The 21,776-nt window shown below is 35.8% G+C and overlaps 1 protein-coding gene and 1 pseudogene across 8 annotated transcripts in view; one reads left to right on the top strand and one right to left on the bottom strand.

Annotated features, from left to right (window-relative positions):
• BCAS3 (BCAS3 microtubule associated cell migration factor) overlaps positions 1-21,776 on the top strand; it is a 598,395-nt gene that overhangs the window by 74,280 nt on the left and 502,339 nt on the right. For all 8 annotated transcript variants that reach the window (XR_015769358.1, XM_028109071.2, XM_088028350.1 and 5 more), the window contains exon 7: positions 7,547-7,619. Coding sequence is in view for 7 of the 8 variants with exons in the window: in XM_028109071.2 (XP_027964872.1) it covers positions 7,547-7,619 (73 nt within the window). In the remaining variant the exon portion in view is untranslated. The remainder of the gene's footprint in view (positions 1-7,546; positions 7,620-21,776) is intronic.
• On the bottom strand, positions 11,352-11,556 carry LOC114213788 (NADH dehydrogenase [ubiquinone] 1 alpha subcomplex subunit 1 pseudogene; annotated as a pseudogene).

Below are 21,776 nucleotides of genomic sequence, written 5' to 3'. Positions count from 1 at the left end.
GTATATCCCTATTTTGAAATTGATGTTTATGTGATTAGTATGTAATGTAACTAAATATCTATGTGTGTATGTATGTAACTACACATCCATGTGCATGCTTGCACTGGTGTACCTACACATGTGCTCAACTTATTTCTACCTTTTTCAAAATTTTTAATTGTGGTAAAAAAATCACATGAAATTTACCATCTGTAGAGTACAGTTCAGTAGTGTGAAGTAGGTACACAGATCTCTAGAACTTCTTCAACTTGTGAAACTGAATCTCTGTATCCATTGTGTAACAGCTCTCCATCTCTCCCTCCGCCCCCAGCCCCCAGCCCATGGTAACCGCATTTGACTTTCTCTTTCTATGAGTTTGACTACTTTAGATGCCTTGTGTAAGTAGAGTAATGGAGTTGTCTTTTTTGACCGGCATATTTCACTTAGCATAATGTCCTCAAGATTTATCCATATGTAGCATGTAACAGGATTTCATTCTTTTTAAAAGCTGGATAATATTCCACTGTGTTTATATAGCACATTTTCATTATCCATTCAATCCATTGATGGACCTTTGGGTTGCTTTCACCTTTTGGTTATTGTGAATAATGCTGCAATAAACATGAGTATTTAAGAGCTTGGTACATCTTTTTTTAAATTAATATTTTAAGAGCAGTTTTAGTTGTGTAACAAAATTGAATGGAAAGCACAGAGGATTCCTGTATATACCCTGCCTTACCCCCCATCTCTCCCACTATCCACATCCTTCCATGTTGACACCTAAATTGATACATCATTACCACCCAAACTCTATAGATTACATTACAATTCCCTATTGGTATTGTATATTCTATGGGTTTTGACAAATGAGTAATGTCATATACCCATCATTGTAATAGCATACAGAATAGTGTCACTGCCTTAAACAGCATTTATGCTCTATGAATTAATCTCTCCTTCCTCTAAACTTCTGATAACAACTGAACTTTTTATTGTGTCCACAGTTTTGCCTTTTCCAGAATGTCATATGATGGTCGCACAGTAGGTAGCATTTTCAGGTTGACTTCTTTCACTGAGTGGTGCATTTAAGTTTCCCCTGTGTTTTTTTCATGGATCGATAGCTCATTTCATTTTAGTCCTGAATAATATTCCGTTGTCTGGATATATCAGTTTATTTATCCATTCACCTACTGAAGGATATCCTGATTGCTTCCGAATTTTGGCAACTAGAACAAAGCTGCTATAAACATCTGTGTGCAAGTTTTTGTGTGGACAAAAGCTTTCAACTCCTTTGGGTAAATACCAAGGAGTGTGATTGCTGGATTGCATGGTAAGAGTATCTTTAGTTTTGTAAGAAACTGGCCAAACTGTATTCCAATGTGGCTGTACCGTTTTGCATTCCTACTAGCAGTGAATAATCTCCAAATCTCTGCTGACATTTGTTATTGTCATTGTTATGGATCTTGGCCATTATAATAGGTGTGTTGTGATTTCTTGTTGTTTTAATTTAAATTTCCCTGATGATATATGATGTGGAGCATCTTTTCATATGCCTATTTGCCATCTGTATATCATCTTTGGTTAGGTATCTGTTCAGATCTTTTTTCCACTTTTTAATTTGGGTTCTTTGCGTTCTTATTGTTCAGTCTGAATTCTTTGTATGTTTTAGATAACTGTCCTTTAATCAGATGTGTCTTTTGCAAATACTTCTCCTAGACTGTGGCTTGTCTTTTCATTCTTTTGACATATGCAACTTTTTAAAGAGCAAAACCCAAATTATTTAATATTTATAGAAAAACACTTATAAACCAATCCTAGCAAGGAGTTTTCTGAAATACTACATATTTACAGGAAGTTGCAAAAATACTAGAGAGGGGTACTGCATACCCTTTACCTAGTTTTTCCCAATGGTTTCCTCATATGTAAGTATAGAATAATATATAAACCAAGAAATCGATGGTGGAATGTGTGCACATAGTTCTGTGACATTTTATCACGTGTAAGTCACTTTAACCACTACCACAAGCAAGATTCAAATCTAGACCATCACTACAATGATTTCCTTCATGCTGTCTTCTTCCACCCTCCCTAACTTTTGAGAACCATCAATCTGCTCTCCATCTCAATAATTTTGTCATTTCAAGATTGTTACATAACTGGAATTACGTTTGAAGTTTTGAGATTGGCTTTTTCACTTAGCACAATGTTATTGAATTATATCCAAGTTGTTTAGCATATGAACGGTTCCATTTTTGTATTAATTAGTATTACATGGTATAGAGGTACTCATCTGTTGTATGACATCTGGGATGGTTTCCCTTTTTGACTATTTCAAATAAAACTATAAAAATTTGTGTACAGGTTTGTGTGGATATAAGTTTTTAGCTCTCTGGGATAAATGCCCAATACTGTGATTGCTGGGATGAATGGTCAGTATATGTTTAGTTGTTGTTGCTGTTTTTTGTTTGTTTGTTTTTTTTTTAAGATTATTTGAGCGAGAGAAAGAATGAGCAGGAAGGAGGGGCAAAGGGAACGGGAGAAGCCGACTCCCTGCTGAGCAGGAAGCCCAATGCAGGGCTCGATCCAGGACCCTGGGATCATGACCTGAGCAAAGGCAGACTCTTCACCAACTGAGCCACCCAGGTGCCCCTGCTGCTGTTTTTAAAGAAAACATCAAACTTTTTTCTAGAGGGGTTATACTATTTTACATTTCCAGGAATGTATGAAAGATTTAGTTTCTTTGCATCTTTGCCAACACTTGTTATTATCATGATTTTCTCTTTTAGTTATTCTAATTGGTATATAATTACATCTCATTTTGGTCTTAATTTCCATTTTCTTGATGGCTAGTAATATTGACAATCTTTTCATATGTCTTACTTGCCATCCATATCTTCTTTTCAGTGTAGTATCTCTTTATGTCTTTTGACGAGTTTCTAATTGGATTGTATGTTTTTTCAGTGTTGTGTTTGAGTTTATATTTTCTGGGTATGAGTTTTTTGTCAGACATGGGTTTTGTAAGTGTTTTTTTGCCCAATGTGTAGCTTTTTATTTTATTATTAATTTTTTTGCTTATTTTTTTTTAAGATTTTATTTATTTATTTATGAGAGGCAGAGAGGGAGAGAGAGAAGCAGAGGGAGAAGCAGGCTCCCAAGAAGCAGGGAGCCCGATGTGGACTTGATCCCAGGACCCTGGGATCATGACCTGAGCCGAAGGCAGACGCTTAACCATCTGAGCCACCCAGGCGCCCTTTTTTGCTTATTTTTAAAAATTTTAATTAAGTCCAGTTTATTGATTTTTTTTTGGCCCTATGCATCATCCTTTTTTTTTTTTGTTTTAAGATTTTATTCATTTATTTGCCACAGAGAGAGAGATAGAGAGCACAAGCAGGGGGAGTGGCAGGCAGGCAGAGGGAGGAGGAGAAGCAGGCTCTCTGCTGAGCAAGGAGCCCGATGCGGGGCTCAATCCCAGGACCCTGGGATCATGACCTGAGCCACTGACTGAGCCACCCAGGTGCCCCTGCATTATACTTTTTGATAGTCTGTGTGTCTGAGACCTCTTCACCAAACCCTAAGTCCTGCAGGTTTTCTTCTAAAAGTTACATAGCTTTACATATAAATCTATGATCTATTTTGAGTTAATTTTGGATAAGGTGTAGGGTTTAGGTCTAGTTTTATTTTTTTCCTATGGATGTCCAGTTGCTCCAGGATTACTTGTTGAAAAGACTGTTCTTCCTCCATTTAATTGCTGTTACACCTTTATAAAAATTAGTTGGCCATATTTGTGTGGATCTGTTTGTGGGTACTCTTCTATTTCCTTAATCTGTGTATCATATCAATTAATATCTCTATTTATTTGGATTCTCTTTGATTTCTTTTATCAGCATTTTGCAGTTTTCATTATATGTCCTACACATTTTGTTAGATTTATTTATTTAATTTTCTTTTGAACAGTTATAAATGTTATTTTACTTTTTAAAAAAAGTTTTAAATTCCAGTTGGTGTAATAACAGTGTAATATTAATATCAGGTATACAAATTGTTATTGTACCTTTAATCTCATTTTTCATACATTTATTGCTAGTATATAGAAATACATTTGATTTTTGGGGCACCTGGGTGGCTCAGTCAGTTAAGTGTCTGCCTTCAGCTCAGGTTATGATCTCAGGGTCCTGGGATCAGGCCCTGTGTCATTGGGCCCCCTGCTCAGCAGGGAGTCTGCTTTTCCCTCTCCCTCTGCCTCTCCCCACCCCCGCTTGTGTTCTCTCTCTCTCTCAAATAAATAAAATCTTAAAAACAAAAAAAGAAATACAGTTGATTTTTGTATGTTGCTCTTGTCTCCTGTGACCTTGCTGGACCAACTCACTTACTAGCTTTAGGGTTTTTGTTTGTTTGTTTGTTTTGATTTTGGTTTTGGTTTTGATTCTATGTATCAGTCATATTATTAGTACCTAGGGATTTTATTTCTTCCTTTTTTATCTGTATACCGTTTTTCTTTCTTTCTTGTCTTATTGCTTAGGCTAGAACTTCCAGTAGTATGTTAAATAGCAGTGATGAGTGTGGATATTCTTACCTTGTTCTTGACCCCAGGGGGAAAGCATTCAGTCTATATGAGGTTAGTTGTAGGTTTACATAATACTGATATTATGTAATACCTAGAGCAGCTATTGGAATTCCTGATTCTGTAAATAGCCTGTTTTTTTCTCCATGGAGGCTTGTAGAAACTTCTTGTTACCACTATCCTGAAACGATGCACATTGGGGTTGGTTTGTTGAATCTATTGTTCCAGACCTTCAAAGGGCTTATAAAGTTATATTCTTTGTTCTGGGAAAAATTTTTGGAATAATTCATAGATGATTTCTTCCTCTCTATTTTCTTCTCTTTTTTTTCCCCTTTTCTCAGGAACACCTGTAACATATTGTGTTTGTGTGTGTGTGTGTGTGTGTGTGTGTGTAGATTAATGCTGTTTTCCTCTAGTTTTTGTGTTTTTACTCTTTGAGAAATTTTCTGAATTTTACCTTTGACCCTTGTGTTGAGTTTATTAAATAATCTACCTTGTTTTTTTTAATTTCTAGGAGCTCCCTTTTATTCTCCAAGAGTCCATTTTTCATTGTATTCTCATATTGTTCCATGCCTAAAATATCTTTTCTTGTATCTTACAAATTATTAGTGGGGTGTGTGTGTGTGTGTGTGTGTGTGTGTGTGTGTGTGTGTGTGTGTAATGTTTTTCTTCCTGTATAGAGTTAGCCCCTTGCAGATGATTGTTTTCCTTGTCTGCACATATTTGTAAGTGGCAAACTAAAAACCTGATCAAAAGTTCTGTGTTTCGTTTGTCAATTTTTAATTTATTGTTTGGTGCTTTGGTTGTGCTCTTTGTTGGAGCCTTCTGATTGACAGTGTCTTTTGGTCTTTCTTCATGGACTGACTTGTTAAATTCTCTGGAGAAAGCTCACAAGCTCCTTTATAATCTCCTAACTGTATCAGGATAAATCTCAGGTGTACCTAATGTAATCAGTTGTCAAATCATTTGAGTCTCAGATTTTATTTTTTTTCCCTAGCAGTAGCTTGAACTTTTACTTAGGGCTGCTAAGTTAGTCATTACTCATCTGTTTCCAAAATTTGTTGCCCACAAATTTTATTATATAGTTTTCAACCCTGCTTGATTTAATGTACTTTAACTGGAATTTTCAGAAGGGATAAAATGAAATGTGTGTCTTCAGTCTACTAGCTTGTCTCAGAGATGAAACCACTTACTTGTCTCTTCTGGCATTTGTCTCCTTATTTAAAAACAAAGCAAAATTTTGGGGGAAGTTAATAATATTCATATAGTTTGAAAACTAAAAAGTACAAAGTATATGGACAATGAAAACTTTTTTCCCAATTTTTGTTCCCTGTCTTTTGCTTTTTACATTTTCCCTCCCATAGGTGACCATTAGTTAGGATTTTTTATGTATCCTTAGAGAGTGTGTAGGTATGTATATATGCAAATAAGTCTTTCTTTCTCCGTGTTATACAAAAGATGGGAATAGTATTCTGTATCTTTCTATTTTTGTATATGTATTTTTCCACTTTATATTTTGGATTTCATTTCATGTTTTCATAGAGTATACATTTATTTTTTTATAGCTGTAGGAAATACTTCATTATATATTTGGAACGTAGTGTTCTGCTGTTACAAACAATGCTGTAGTGAATAATTTTGTATTCAAGTTATTTTCCTCATGGCTGAGTATATGTGTAGGGTGAAATCTTAGCAGTGATATTTCTCTGTTAAAGACTATTTGCATTTAGAATTTTGATTGATATGGTCAGAGAATTTTACAGAACTTTTGGATTTTTTTGAGAAGATCTTATGTAAAGGTCAGTGTATATCAATATAATTAAAAGTTTTTTAACGGAGAATTTCTAACTTATTAGAAGTAGTAAAAATAATATGACAATCTCTAAGAACCTATTACCCATCATTTTATGGCTAATCTTATTTCATTAGCATCTATTCTCCTTCAACCAGAATATTATGAACTATTCCCTCCCAGATATCATACCAGCCTATTGGTTAATATTTTATTATTTATTTCCGAAAGACAAAGAATCTTAAAATTATAACCATAGTACCATTTTCACTTCTAAAAAGTTAGCAAATTTCAATATAGTTTTTCAATATAGTTCTAAGTAGAATTTCTAGTTTTAAGTGGAATTTCTCTTACGTGTGAGGTTGAGCATCTTTTTATGTGGTTCTGAGCCTTTTTGTATTTCCTGACTTTATTCTTCTGCTTGTTGCTACTATATTGGTTTTATATCCAGTAATATTGTTGAGTTCATTTATTGTCATTATCCTGTCTAGGACTTCCAGTATAGGGTTGAATAAGAACAGTTAATTGGGTATCCTTGTGTTATTACTGATTTTCATGGGAATGCTCTAAAGCATTACCTACAGTTTTGTTATAGAATATTTTGTAAATAATCATTGGGAAAAAACTTATTCTTGTTGTTTTCTTTTGTTGTTATCATGACCAGGTATAGAATCAAATGCTTTTTTGGCATTTGTTGAAATGCTAATATAATGAATTACATTAGTAGGTTTTGTAATGTGAAATTATTACTTGGGTAAATCCAACTTTGTTATGAGATTTTTTTCTAATATATTGCTATTTTGTTTACTATTTTTAAAAGGATTTTTGCATTTATGTATATTGATAATGGCCTGTAATTTTATAATTTTTCTGTCCTTACTTCCCTTTAAATAATTCCCTTTCATTTTGACATGAAAATTATACTAGTCTTAGGTAATTAGTTAGTGGAGTTGGGGGTGGTTTCTGATCTCATGGAGAATGTGTATAAGATTGAAGTTGGTGCCAGTTTTTTAAAAAAGATATTTTAAATGCTGGTTCAATTTTAAAAATAGTTATAGGTTTATTTAAAGCTGTTCTGTTTTTGTTCAAGTGTATTATGTCAATTTGTAATGAATGTTTTGCTGTCTCTTTAGCTGCAAATATTTTGAGAGCATGAAAATAATGGAAAATATAAAAGAATCCTTCTCAAAGTTTTATTTTATGTTCCTTCTCAGGTACTCAAAAGTGTGACAACTTTGCTGAAAAAAGGCCTCTCCTTGGTGTTTGTAAGAGCGCTGGATCTTCTGGGTAAGGAAATTAAAAAATTCTTTGAACCACTATTAAAAATTTGTATTGTTATTTCAGAGAGTGAATTTTGGTATCTTAAAATCTTTGTTACCATAAGACAATGCTCTTACAAGGGAGAAGAGAAAGGAATTAAAAACATATTTAGGGTTTCCTGTGGCTCTGGCCTTGTTATTTCTCTGTTTACTGTTTTCTCATATGCAGGGTGATAGCAAGAGACAAAAGAAAACAAGCAATAGATCAGAATTCAGTCTTTTTTTTAAATTTTTTATTGTTATGTTAATCACCATATATTACATAATTTGTTTTGGTGTACTGTTCCATGATTCATTGTTTGTTCATAACACCCAGTGCTCCATGCAGAATGTGCCCTCCTCAATACCCATCACCAGGCTAACCCATCCCCCCACCCTCCTCCCCTCCAGAAACCTCAGTTTGTTTTTCAGAGTCCATCATCTCTCCTGGTTCGTCTCCCCCTCTCAGAATTCAGTCTTGAAATAAAAGATTAGCATCATTAAGAAAAATGTTTTTTAGTTTATGTGTTTTTTATCTTAGTAACTTTTATGGAGACCAAACTAAAATCTGGGAGCCTTGAAACTGTTCTGAATGTTGAATGTGGCACCCTACCCACACACACATCCTTTTGGAAAGGATGACAGCCTTTATTGAGTATTTGAGTAAATTCTCTGTTGAATCATTGACTAACCACTGAGCTGCATAGACATGGGGCAACCCTAGGAAACCAGGCTTTAAAATAACAAGAAATAAAAGTAAAACTGAGCGGAGATATTAGTAACTAACTGCACGTTGTAGAGGAAGACATTTACAGAGTTGTAATACCATATTATATTTATATAATTTTAATGTCGAGTTTTCAACATAAAGTTAGGACACATTCCAAGAAACAAGGAAGTGTGGCATGTTGAGGAAAAAAGGGAGGCAGTAGAAACTGTTCTGTTAGTCTCTCGATGTTAAATTTTACAGATAAGGATTTAAAATATGTTCTAAGAGGTAGATGAGTCGTGTTTCTAAAATTAAAGAAAGTTTGGTAACAGTGACTCAACAAATAGAGCCCCTCCCTAATGGAAATTCTGGAGTTGAAAAGATGCAAAAAGTGAAATAATAATATCACTAGAGGGACTCAATACCATAGTCAAGCCAGCATGAGAATTAGAGAACTGATGTGTTGACAGGTGCTGAGCAAGAGTGGGAGCCACAAGGAGGGTAAGCTTCTATGGTAAAGGGAAACTTTGTTGACTTCAGTTTTCCTAATGTTTAGTCATCTGTAGTTCAGGTGCATATAGACCTGTGGAAACCCCACGAGAAGATGTGTTCGTGGAAGGCATTCACCTACCTGCTGAGTTGGGTTTGCAGTTTTTGAAAGATTTTCCACTCCTTATCAACCCTGCTAATGTTAGTATGATTAAGAAGGTTGTTTTTGTTCTTACAAGAATCATTTATTGAGGTATCACTTTATAAAAAAAAATAAGGCAAAAAGGAAGGATAAGGTGATTATATGCATTTGGTGATGAGATCATTTATTGGGGATAAATTTAATGGTATGGGGGTCATATTAGTTAGGGTTCTCCAGAGAAACAAAACCAGTCTGATGTGGGGTATATATCTATGTGGTTGTATGGAGAGAGAAAGAGAGAGAGAGAGAAAGAGAGGGAGAGAGAGAGAGGTTGAGATTAAGATTTTAAGAAATTGGCTCACATGACTGTGAAGACTGGCAAGTCCAGAATCTAGACACTGAGGAAGAGTTGCAATTCCAGTGCAAAGATGGAATTGTCTCTTCCTCCAAGGAGGTCAGCTTTTTTTTCCTGTTAAGGCTTTCAACTGATTGGATGAGGCACACTCACATTACGGAGCATAATCTGCTTAACTCAAACTTTACTGATTTAAATATTAATCTTATGTAAAAACTACCTTCTCGGAAACGTCTAGAATATTATTTGACCAAATCTGGTTATTGTGGCCTAGCCCTATTGACATATAAAATTAATCACCACAAGGGCAGTGAATTTAGCCCTAATTAAAATAGCATTTGCCTATTTAAAAAAAGTCTATTGTAGATATTTATTTTCCTCCTCTCATTTCTGCTCCTTAAATTATTTCATAGTAGAGGAATCATTCTAGTAAGAGACTTTTATATGTTAGTATCATTTGCTGGGTTGTTTTAAGAGTTGTTATGGATGAATAAATGCAAAGATACTTTTGAATTAAGTTCATAAGTCATTTCATGGACTGTAACTTCTAGCATGATATATCCTGTTTTTATTGGGTATAAGCTCTCTCTTGCCTGCATGCTGTCTTTTTTTCTCTCTTGTTTTATACCTTTCTTTCTAATGGAAGATAATGGCAGGAAATACTCATATTGTTTTCACTTATTTATTGTTATTACAATAAACAACTGTTGTGTGTAGCATCTTTGTTAGACTGTTTATAGTCTCAAGAAGGACATTTTCATGTAGGCTTGTGTTACATTTCTTGCAAGTGTTACAATTGTTGGTGAATAGAATATCCTCTAATCTGAGCTAGTGCTTTGTGAGTATGTATATATTTTAAGAGTTATTCTAAGTGGGCAGTAGGTTAGCAGATGGTAATGTTGAATAGACTAGACACTTTTTAATAACTCCAAAGTTGAATATAATAACAGAGAAATCTAGTTTAGGTCAATTCTTTTAGAATCTGTTTCCCAGATTCTGAGATTTAAAAAAAAGTTATAACCCAAAATTTTTATGAGGCATATGCTTGTTGACTGTGCTAATATAGCACTGGGGAATGGAAAGCAAATGTTGAATGCCTACTATGTTATTAGGTCTGTTAAATATTTTCTACTATGTTACATCATTTAATCTTAAAACAAGCCTGGAAGGAGATTGTATTATCCTCATTTTATCCATGAGGAAACCAAAATTAAGTGAGGTTCAATCACAGTTGTGGACCCAGACCTTTGCCCATTTGCCAGGTCTATAGATGGAACATGCCTTTGCATTTAGGGTGCTCTACCTTCCTGTTCATGTATTAAATTTACTTTTCTGTTTTCGGGCCAGTTATTTTTAGAGTTAATAAAGAATTATTTTAAAATGTGGCAAGTAAGTTGTACTTACATACTTACTTAAACAGTAACTTCTTAGGAGACTTTTTGTTATGTGCATATTTTGTCTCAGTATTTCTGTAGAAGTGGAATATATATTTTTTATATTTTTTTAAAATTTTATTTATTTGTCAGAGAGAGAGGGAGAGAGAGCACAAATGGGGGAGAGAGAGAAGCAGGCTTCCCACTGAACAGGGAGCCCTATGTGGGACTCGATCCCAGGACCACGGGATCATGACCTGAGCTGAAGGCAGACGCTTAACCGACTAAGTCCCCCAGGCATCCCAGAAGTGGAATATACTTTTGTTGTTGATTTTACTTTTATTGTTTTAAATAGTGTGATACATACCGTTATGCAGCTACTTAGTTGGAATTTTTCAGAGTGTAAAGGGACCTCCCTGATTTGTTTTTTCTTCATTTGAACACATTGTTTAGTAAATGCGAAGGGGATCTCTTTTGCATGATAGCAGTCATATACAAAGGACATGGACATTGGAAAATAGAACTAGCTAATTTAAGAAATACTTAAAAATTGTTTTTGTTGTTTTTATTATGCACTACATTATTGCATAACCTTCTAGAAGGGGTAGATGAGCATAAAGGAATTATTTTTCATTAACCAAGAAAATGCTTCCTTAATCGATGTTCTCCAAGTCCTTTGACACATAATAATGATGAATTCCAGAGAGGCCTTATCTCTTTCTATCAGACTCCAATAATATGAATAATGGGCAACCCTCTCTTCCTTGCCCCCATCAGTGAACCTGTGGATGTGCATAGTGGCTATGCCAAGAATGAACAAGCCATAACACCCATCTTGGGCAGAATCTTGAACCACATTGTGCTGCGGTTGCCAAGGCCAAGAAACACTCTTATTTAACGAAGTGCAGTACCAGCCTTTGTCCAAAACAAAGTAATAACAAGACAGGGCAGGTTCCCTACTAATATTCAAAGAAATATCTGTTATCATCTTAAAGTCACCTTGAAAAAGAAAGTAAGTGTACTAGCTAAATAAGAATAAAGACTTAATTTGAAAATTAAGGACTGTTCATTAACTATAATACAGCTAGTTCACAGTATTAATTTTTTGCAGTTTTGTTGCAGACTGCTAGAGTCATCTTGGATTAGCAGAATTCCATGGGACTGGTATTTGGTAGCTACTGCCTGAAAGCAGTAGTTATTTAGGTAGAGGTTAAGCACTGTTTCAGTGTCCTGAAGTGTTACTGAAGAGACTTTATTTCAAGTTGTGTATAAAGTAAATAAAAGTTTTGTTAATGAAAACCAGAAGGGAGATTACTTGGGATAATAGGTATGCAATGTTTCTTTTTGTCATGAAATGTCACAGATGATGTTATATATGATAGCACGTATTTTGAGTTTTGACTAATTTTCATCCTGTTGTGTTCATGAGGTCTGATGAAATCACATTTTGGGCTGGTATTAACTTCTGCAGACGCAAACACGAGATTTATACTGTTCTTCCAGTTTTCAGTGCTTTAATACATGGGCTTTCCAAACAGTTCCTTGGCCTTCCTTCAAGGACCAAGTCTTTCACTTGCCCATCTCTGGTGTTTTTCACTCTTGTGGGTGTTCTGCATTTTCTTCCGGTTCTCTGTATGGCTCTGTGGCTCTCTTTATTGCTTTCAGAGAATGGGCTTTTACATCTTCGAAATACCATTTATCAGAGCTGCCACATTGGCACAGAAGTTTTTAATGCAATGGGTCAGCATTGTTGGGTATCCAATATCATGGATTGCTCATAGGGCTCTGGACTTTAGTATTAATCAAAGTATACCCTGTTCATCTGATTGGGGATATAGTGAAATCTTAAGGAAATAAGATGACATTACTTTTACTACTTAAGTACTTTCTCTCATGTGGCTTAGAGATATACTTTATATATCTTGAAATGTTGTACTGCCTTTAGTAAACAAAAGTCACTAGCATGAATGTTAATTATCCAGCATTTACCATATTCACTTACTTGCTTAAAGCAAATTTTTAATTTTCCTATAGGGGGAAGGCAGAGAGCCAGAATATTACACACTTGGCTCACACAAAGTTTTAAAACACATGGTGGACAAATCTGTAAACTGAGACACATATTATTATGTAATATTTTAACCATGGAAAGTTTTAAAAATATGTTTATTTTAAAAAATAGTACCTGAACTATGGACACTCCTAAGTGGTGTGTTGTAAGGTCATATTGACAGACATTCCTGTATAGTTCCTTGTGATCCTGAAATTGGTACAAATCTCAAAAGGCCCACCAAAATGGTTGCATGTAAGTGACGAAACCAAAGGAATGTTGACTTAATTTTTAAAGAACTTCCTTACTTGCTATTATATGCTGTATGTATCCCTGAAAACCTGTTTTGTTAGGATCCTGGCTGGAAACAGATGAATACTCAAATTGAGTAATTTGAGGAAAGTTAAAATGAAACATGTGGGAGCTGAGACCTTTTACCATTTCTAACAAGGGGAGAGAGCCATTAGCAGAACCTGCAAAGGGGGAGCCTTATCAAAAGGGTCACATGCAGAACCTCTGGTGGAAGGATTTGGTGTACTTGTAATTACCTGACAGTGGAGCACTCAAGGGTATTCCAACCATACTTTCATTCCCGTAGATGGCTCCCTCAGGTTGAACCCAGCCAAAAGCCAGAGGCTGAGTTCTGAAGGTTCCAAGATCCCACTGAAGCAATCCGTACTGTATGGGGTCAGTCTCCCAAGGCAGGGAGCAGGGTGCAGACGATACAGAGTGTATTTGGAGGAACAGCATGCTTACATTCAGTAAAATTTCACACTAAAGCAGAGTTTATGGGGAAAACAAGTGTGGCGGAAATTTATGCCGTATTGTAATCAGAGCAATAATCCTGATTAAAAGTTAGGAATTTAAATAAAAATGTTAATACTAATAAAAAATAGTAAATAAATACTAGTAAATAATTTTACTGAAAAGGGAAGGTGAAGATACTTTGTTGGAATAGGGGTGTAAGGAAGAGTCGAGACAGGGAGAAAAGAGCAAAATGGACAAAGACCATATAGAAACAAGTTCTAAGTACATTGTAGCCTGAGCACATGGTCAAACTGAGCCACGAAGAACCTGATTCCTCCTGGTTTTCTGTGTTCAACTGAGCTAATGTACTTTGTATTCAATTGCTGTTATATTGTAGCACAAAAAATTAAAATGCTGTCAGTTTTATTTATTAACACAGTTTCCTTGATATACTGACGTTACTCCCCATTTAGAATCATAAATTGTACCAAAAAACCTGTGTGTACACACTTTTAACAGCTTTATTGAAGTATAATTGACATAAAATAAGCTTTACATACTTTAGGTGTACAATTTTATGGTTGACATATGTATACACCTATGAAACCATCTCCACAAACAAGATAACATATTTATCACCCCCAAAATAATCCTTGTGTCCCTTTATAACTCTTCCCTCTTGGCTCCTTTTCCTCAGATGACTACTGATCTACTTTCTATCACAATAGGTTAGTTTGCATTTTCTAGAATGTTTATATAGATGGAATCATACAGCATCTTTGGTCAGGCTTCTGTTATGTAGCCTATTTATTTTGAAATTCATCCATGTTGTTGCATTTATCAATAGCTCATTCATTTTTATTGCTGACTAGTATCATATCATGAATATTGATTATCCATTCACCTGTTAATGGATATTTCAGTTGTTTTGTAGGCTTTGGCTTTTACAAATAGTGCTGCTATGAACATAATTTTCAAGTATTTGTATAAACATATGCTTTCTTTTCTTTTGGACCAATACCTATGAGTAGAGTGGCTGAATCACATGTTAGGAGTATGTTCTTCAAAGTGGTTGTCTTATTTTTATAATCCTACCAGCAGTATATGAGATTTTTAGTTCTACTTCCTCACCAACATTTGGCTTTATCAGTCTTTTTAATTTTAGTCATTCTGAGAAATATGTAGTGGTTTCTCATTATGGTTTCACTTTGTACATTACCAATTTTTAAAAAAGATTTATTTATTTATTTTAGAGAGAGAGAGTGGGGAAAGAGGCAGAGAGAGAGGGAGAGAATCTCAAGCAGACTCCCCACTGAGATGGAGTCTGATGTGGGGCTCCATCTCAGGACCCTGAGATCGTGACCTAAGCCTAAATCAAGAGTCGGACGCTTAACCCACTGAGCCACCCAGATGTACATTATACATTACCAATTTTTTAAAAAATTCTCAATCTTCAATTCAGTTAACTCTTCTTTCATATCTTAATATTTGACCATTCTGAGTTTGTGACTTTCTGATTCATAGTATTGTTTCAAATCTGTAATTGCTTATTGTACAAATACAAATTTGTCTTGCAAATCTTTAATTGCTAAATAAACATTATTGTTTGTAAGCGATAAGCAGTATTGACTTAGGGTATGTAATGGTTCTTGAAAAGCCATACAACTTTCTCCTTTCTTTTTGTTCTTGGTATAATGGAGCTTTCACACAACACAGGGTAATTGAATATGAATTAAGAGTAATATTTCTACATATGGTTTCAGGTGAAGCTGCCACTGCAGCTTAATCAAAACAATAATTTCTAGTCCTTAATAGTTTCCTCCTTAATGCCCATCACCCAGTTACCTCACCCCCAACCCACCTCTTCTCCAGCAACCCTCATTTGTTCCCTATATTTAAGAGTCTCTTATGGTTTTCCTCCCTCTCTGCCTTTATCTTATTTCATTTTTCTTTCCCTTCCCCTATATTCATCTGTTTTGTTTCTTAAATCCCACATATGAGTGAAATCATACGGTATTTGCCTTTCTCTGACTGACTTACTTCACTTAGCATAATACACTCTAGTTCCATCCACCTCGTTGGTAAGATTTCATTCTTTTCACTTGAATCCAAGCTTGTTTGTGGGACTTGCTTTAACTCATCTGTCAGGAAACATACCATAATCACATGCTTGATAGATATTTGCCTGCCGGGGTTCCTATGTTAAGTCACCGTCACCAACATTTTATGAGGGCGAAAGTCCACATGGGAAGAGACACTTAACCATTCTCACTTTCCCAGATGAGCCCAATACTCAGCCACCTCAGAAGGTGGAATATGAGCACAGGAGAGAATGGCAGAACCACCACTTACCCAATCCACAGAGTCATTGGAAATAAAGCAGTTATTGGTCTAAAGCATTATGATTTCTAGTGGTTTGTCATACAGCAATAGACACATGAACCATATTAACCATTTATGTATATACCTAGTGAGAAGATGACTCTTGTGTGTTCACAGTCACTGCTTCTATATGTTTGGGAATAGTCTTTATTTTATTTGATTTATTTTGTGAAGTAGAATTTATTGTGGCTGGGGCGCCTGGGTGGCTCAGTCGTTAAGCGTCTGCCTTCGGCTCAGGTCATGATCCCAGAGTCCTGGGATCGAGCCCTGAATCGGGCTCCCTGCTCAGCGGGAAGCCTGCTTCTCCCTCTCCCACTCCCCCTGCTTGTGTTCCTTCTCTCGCTGTGTCTCTCTCTGTCAAATAAATAAATAAAATCTTAAAAAAAAAAAAGTATTGTGGCTCCCATCATGAACATGTGAGATACATCTGCCTGGGCCAGCCAGGCTCACATGGTTCACACGATAAATACATCCGAAATACATCTGCGGGGCCTGCTCTCCACGGCCGGAAGCACCCACACCAGCCGTTCAGTCCAGCTTCCGGGGTCCCAGTTTCATGGCGCCCATGGCTGTCTTCTTTTTAGCGCGTTTGGCCTCCATTTCCCGCTAATGCTCCGCACGCTTCATCCAGGCCAGCTCTCTGACTCCAAACCCTCCGAGTTGGCATTGCCCCACAGATCCAGTCTCGGTCTTGGCTGGGCACCAGGCTCCTGTGCTGCCAAGAACTGGTGTCACTAGGCTCCAGGCCACCCCAGTTATACTCGCTGTCCAGCCGCGTGTTCTCTGGGCGGCTCCGGGGCACTTGGCTCCCGTCAGCCATGCTGGTCTGAAAACACTTTTGCTTTTAGCTTTTATTTTGTCCTAATCAGTTTTTCCTCTGCTGTGATTTTATTTTAATGTGTGATTTGAGAGCAAAGGATTCATGAATCCCCCAAAAGGTTGAAAAATTGGTGAGGAGAATGGTGTAGATAAAAGAGAAGCAAAGGAAAAAAACGTAAATCATTAAGCAAAAGATGGTCTTTTTTATAAAGAGGATTGAAAATGGAAATAGAATTTTAAAAAGGGGATTTTCTTTAGAGTTAGCTAACGATTGACCTGGCTGTATACTCTAGGAAATTACATCATGTCATGAGAAGTAGTCATGATACTTGAGAAACTTAAAATGTATGTGGTATATTAAATGGAGACAAACTGTCGGAAGTCAGTCAAGCTTACACCTTATTTTATTATTATTTTTTTTTACATACAGAGTCCTCTTTTATGGCTATGTCAGGCTTTTAAAAAATTTTTAGTATCGTAGTATGAAGGAAAAGATAATTCTCATCAAACATGCCTGATTTTGATATTGAATGTCCACCTGAAAGTAGATCACCAGAAAGGAGATTCACCTTCAAAGAAATGACACCGTGATGCCCTTCTTTATCAACAACCACTTATACACAAGTCTTTCTTTGACTAGTATGATAACCTTTCATTGTTTTATAATTAAAGTACAATCTATATTTACTTTCAGAGTAATGTTTATCATGTAAACTCATTTTTAGTATTTAATATCTTTTTCTCTGTGAAAATATGGACTGGAATAGAACTCATTACAGTTTTTCCCATTAAAAGTAATGGAAATGATTTTCCATCTGATGCCTTTCCATTTAGTGGCAGTTTTCAGGAACAAATTAAAGTCACTGAGTGAGTCACGCGTGTTTAGGCGGTTACCTTGTACTTGTTATAGTTTTTTATTTTGTGGGATTTGGGGGGGATGTTTTCATTAAGATAAAATTCTGTTTTTTTCTTCTAGTAGTTTAGAGTGAATGTTATTATTCCTTTTTCTGTTCAGTATATTTTTGGGGCAGCTTTAACAATCAGTTTTATAGAGGTTAGGGGTTGTGGTTTGGAGGGGTTCAGGTGCTTTGTCTGGTTTCCTGGTGGGAGTGTGTCTTTTTCTGTAGATTTGGTGTAGTATAGGGAGTCTTTAATAAATGGCACGTTGGGGCAATGGCCTCAGTCCTTCCTCTTGTTTTCTGACAAGATCTTTTACCTTCAGCTGCTTTCTTCCATCCTTCCTTTCTCATGAAGTTCCTGAGGACACATACCATGTCTGTTGTGATTGATGCCTCTCTGACACTTTCCCTCTGACTGGCATCTCTGGTCCTGCACTTGTTCTCAGCCCCTTTCTTTTGATTCCTTAGTTGCCAGCACTTTGCTCCAACTGATCTGAGACCTTGTTTCTAGTAATTCCCTGCTTAGGTGAGACTCCCTGCGTCTGGGAATAAATCCTAGGTGATTTTATCTCTGTTCTGCCACTAATAGGACCATTGCACTCTCTACTTGTTTTCCAAGTAATCCCTGCTCAGCTCTGGGCCAGTTTAGGAGAAGGCTCTGCCGATTTTGAATATTTCTGATCCCCCTGTGTAAATGCTGCTTAAATTTATTGGTTTTTCTTTTTCTTAGTTATGCTATAGTGCAATTCAGGAACAATTTCATTTGCTTTCCTTGTCGATATATATTATTTTTTAAAGGTATTTGGAGATTGAGAGATGGCCGTATATACACACACAAACACATTTGTAAAAATATTTGGATCACACCATTCTTATCTGCACCTTGCTTGTTTTTTACTTTTGTTAACATTTTATGGTGTGTTTTCATTTAACAGTGATCATTAGTGTTACCTCATGCACATTATCTCGTTGTATATATCTTCCATTAATATATATATTTTAAATTATTGATCATAAATAGGAAGCTTAAAGCTTAAAGTAGACCATCATGTGCTGTCACCAGGTCTAAGGATCCCATGTTTAGCTTTGTAAGGTTTTGTGTCAGAGAATGGTGGTAAGGCAAAGAAGAAAGCATTTATGAAAGGCTTGTTCTCGAAAGCAAAAATTAGCCACAAATTTTAATAAAATGGAACCCATCTCTCCTGCCATTTTACTACCGTGTATGTTTCATGTAGCAGTGTTGCAGACATGTATATTTTCCAAGAGTTACATTTAGTTCTTATCATGGTGGTTCTGCCTGATTTTAATAGAAGTCCTTGGGGAACGAACCCATACTGTTTTGAGCCTTTATTCAGAAAGCAAGTATTGAAATCCCATCATTATAAGGAGTTGAGAGAATGTTACCTCTTTTTCTTGGATGTTTTCACGTGTTACCACTTTTCTTTAGGATCTGTATACTTAAGTATTGACTGACTAGAAATTCTCTTCTTGAGCTATTCAAGTAGATTTGGCTCTGAGCAACTTAAACATGGTTGGTGCCGATTGAAATGCTGATATTGTGGCTATATTATGTTGAAATATATTACAATTAATTTCACCTGTTTATTTCTACTTTTGTTTAATATAGCTACTACAAAATTTAACATTAGATGTGTAGCTCACTTTATCTTTTTACTGAATTTGTGTTGCTCTAACCTTATTTTGGGCTACAGTATACATTTGGATTCTTTCTGATGACCTCTTTGTGGAAAATCATCACAGTTTCTTGCTACATGTACAGATCTATAAATTTTTTTCTCCTGAGCTGTTAGCCAGGAGTATTTACAGAGTTCTGGAAATGTAGTATCAGGAAAGATTGCCAGAAGATAGTAGTCTAGACTGTAGAGTTGAAGAAAGAAGCCTTCAAAGCAAACTTTGACTTTATGGTATTCTGGATGACATTGAGCCTTCAGTGGCAGCATTTTTAGTGTTAATCTAACAAGGACTCTGCCTATTGTGATATTTGTGATTAATGGATCTGGTCTTCATTTTTGGTTCTATAATTTCCTTTCTATAAGCATTTATGCTGAGGTTGGTGCACTGTAATATTCACGGATACTCCAAGAACCCATGGAAAGAAGTGTAGAATATTGGAAACAACAAAGGTTTTGGAGTCACACTGATGTAGATTTGAATTATTAGCTGCATAAACTAGTAAATTACTCGACAGTTCTCAGGCTCAATTTCATATTTGTAAAGTGGTGCTGATATATAACTACTGTGCTTGGTTCTTGTGAGGATTAAATAAGGTAATGTTTTCAAGTATTTAGTATAGTGTCAGGTGCATATTAGGTGCACCTCATATTATTTGAGTCAGAAAGATATGAAGAGCCAGGGAATACTCTACCAGGAATTTCTTCTCATATATACATCTATATGAAGGACAAATCTTTGTACGTATGCATGCATGTATATAGGTAGTGTTTTGGGGAAGCTTTGCCTGTATGACTATTGGAGAAATGTGGCTCTGCCTAGTCTACCCAGTACTCGTACTACAGGTTTGTCAGGCTTCATGTCGGCCCAGTACTGTATATTTCTGATGAACAGGGGCCCTTTACTTTCATTGGAAAATGGTTATTTGTTTATATTCCTCAAAGAAGCTCATGCTATATTTATACATTTACATATAAATATATAAATAGGTGAAGCTGAAATACAACAAATCACATATTTAAAGTGTCTTGTATGCTAAATTTTGACATATGTATACACCCATGAAATCAGCACTCCAAAGTAATGAGCATATCCATCACCCACGATAATTTTCTCATGCTCCTTTTTAATGCTTCCTTGCTGCCCCTCCCAGTAGGAAGGGAGTAGAAGAAGCACATTTTTATGTATTAAGTCCCTGAGTATCACTGGGGTCTTTTTTTGGGAGGTACTTTGCTGCCATGTAGTTTCTGATGACTTTAATCGATAGTTAAAAACATAAAGGTAGGAGTTTTTAATTCAAAGTTGTTTTTTTCTTCTCTACCTTTGAAACTAAAGGCCTTTTGAAAGAAAAGCTTTCTATCTAGGACAAGTTCATAAAACTACTAAAGGGCTTGCAGTTTCTCTGTGTAATCATTTCAAAACAAATTTTTTTCAGCCACCAAAAGGATGCAGTCTTGACATATAAATAGAAAACAGATTGAGTTTTTGGCTGATATTTCTATACTGGTTTAAATGTTGGTTCGGTCAACTTCAGGCTTAGATTACAAGATTTGCAAATTAAAGGAAAACCAAAAGGGAAAGAACATCTGCATAGATTCTGACTTTGTGGAATTCCATACAGGCACGCTTACTGTACTTCTGGTGGAACAGGGCATGTGCACAGTGAATCAGCCCTATAAAGAGATCACTGTTCTGTTGTGCTTGTCTTAAAGACAAAATTGATGATGAAAATTAAGTAATTCATTATGAAGAACCATGACAGTTTCCAAATCAAGTAATCCTGCATAATTTTGGGAAAAAACATTTTGTTGATGTAGCTCTATGGTATTTAGCCAGAATACAATCCTGTTAAATGTCACTAGTTGTGTTACTTGGTGATTTTCTTGAATCCAAGTATTGGGATTTGAGAAAGGTAATTTGCTTTAAGACTTAAATATATTTTAAATATGTTTTAATCAAGGGCTATGTTGATATAATTGACAGTAAATTACTACACACTTCAGTGAGATGTAAGGAATCCTTACTTGCTTCTGGGTAAATCATACCTTGTATGTGTATGATTTAAAAATGTTTGCTATAAAAAATGTTTGCTATAGATTACCTGTGCTGCTATTTTCAAAGAAAGCTTTAATGTTTTTTTCTCTTTTATTCTAACAAGGAACATTATATTTTTAAAAAATTTATTTATTTATTTTAGAGAGAGAGAGAGTGCGAGCATGGTAGGGGAGGGGTAGAGGGAGAGGGAGAGAATCCTACAGCAGACTCCCCACTGAGTGTGGAGCCCGACGAGAGGGGCTTGGTCTCAAAACCCATGAGATCATGACCTGAGCCGAAACCAAGAGTCAGACGCTTAACTGACCCAGGCGCCTGTATATTCTTTTAATATCATTTCAGCTACTGTTACAGTATCTGGGAATTCAGTAGTAATCCAAGGCAATGGTTTTGAACTGAGGGGAGAAGGGGGGTGATTTTGATTCCAGGGACACATG

The sequence above is a fragment of the Eumetopias jubatus genome, unplaced genomic scaffold (genome assembly GCF_037043125.1).
Source record: "Eumetopias jubatus isolate StellerSeaLion01/CBP00866 unplaced genomic scaffold, mEumJub1_p1.0 scaffold_10, whole genome shotgun sequence".
Lineage (NCBI taxonomy): Eukaryota > Metazoa > Chordata > Mammalia > Carnivora > Otariidae > Eumetopias > Eumetopias jubatus.
This window is presented reverse-complemented; position numbering and strand designations above follow the sequence as displayed.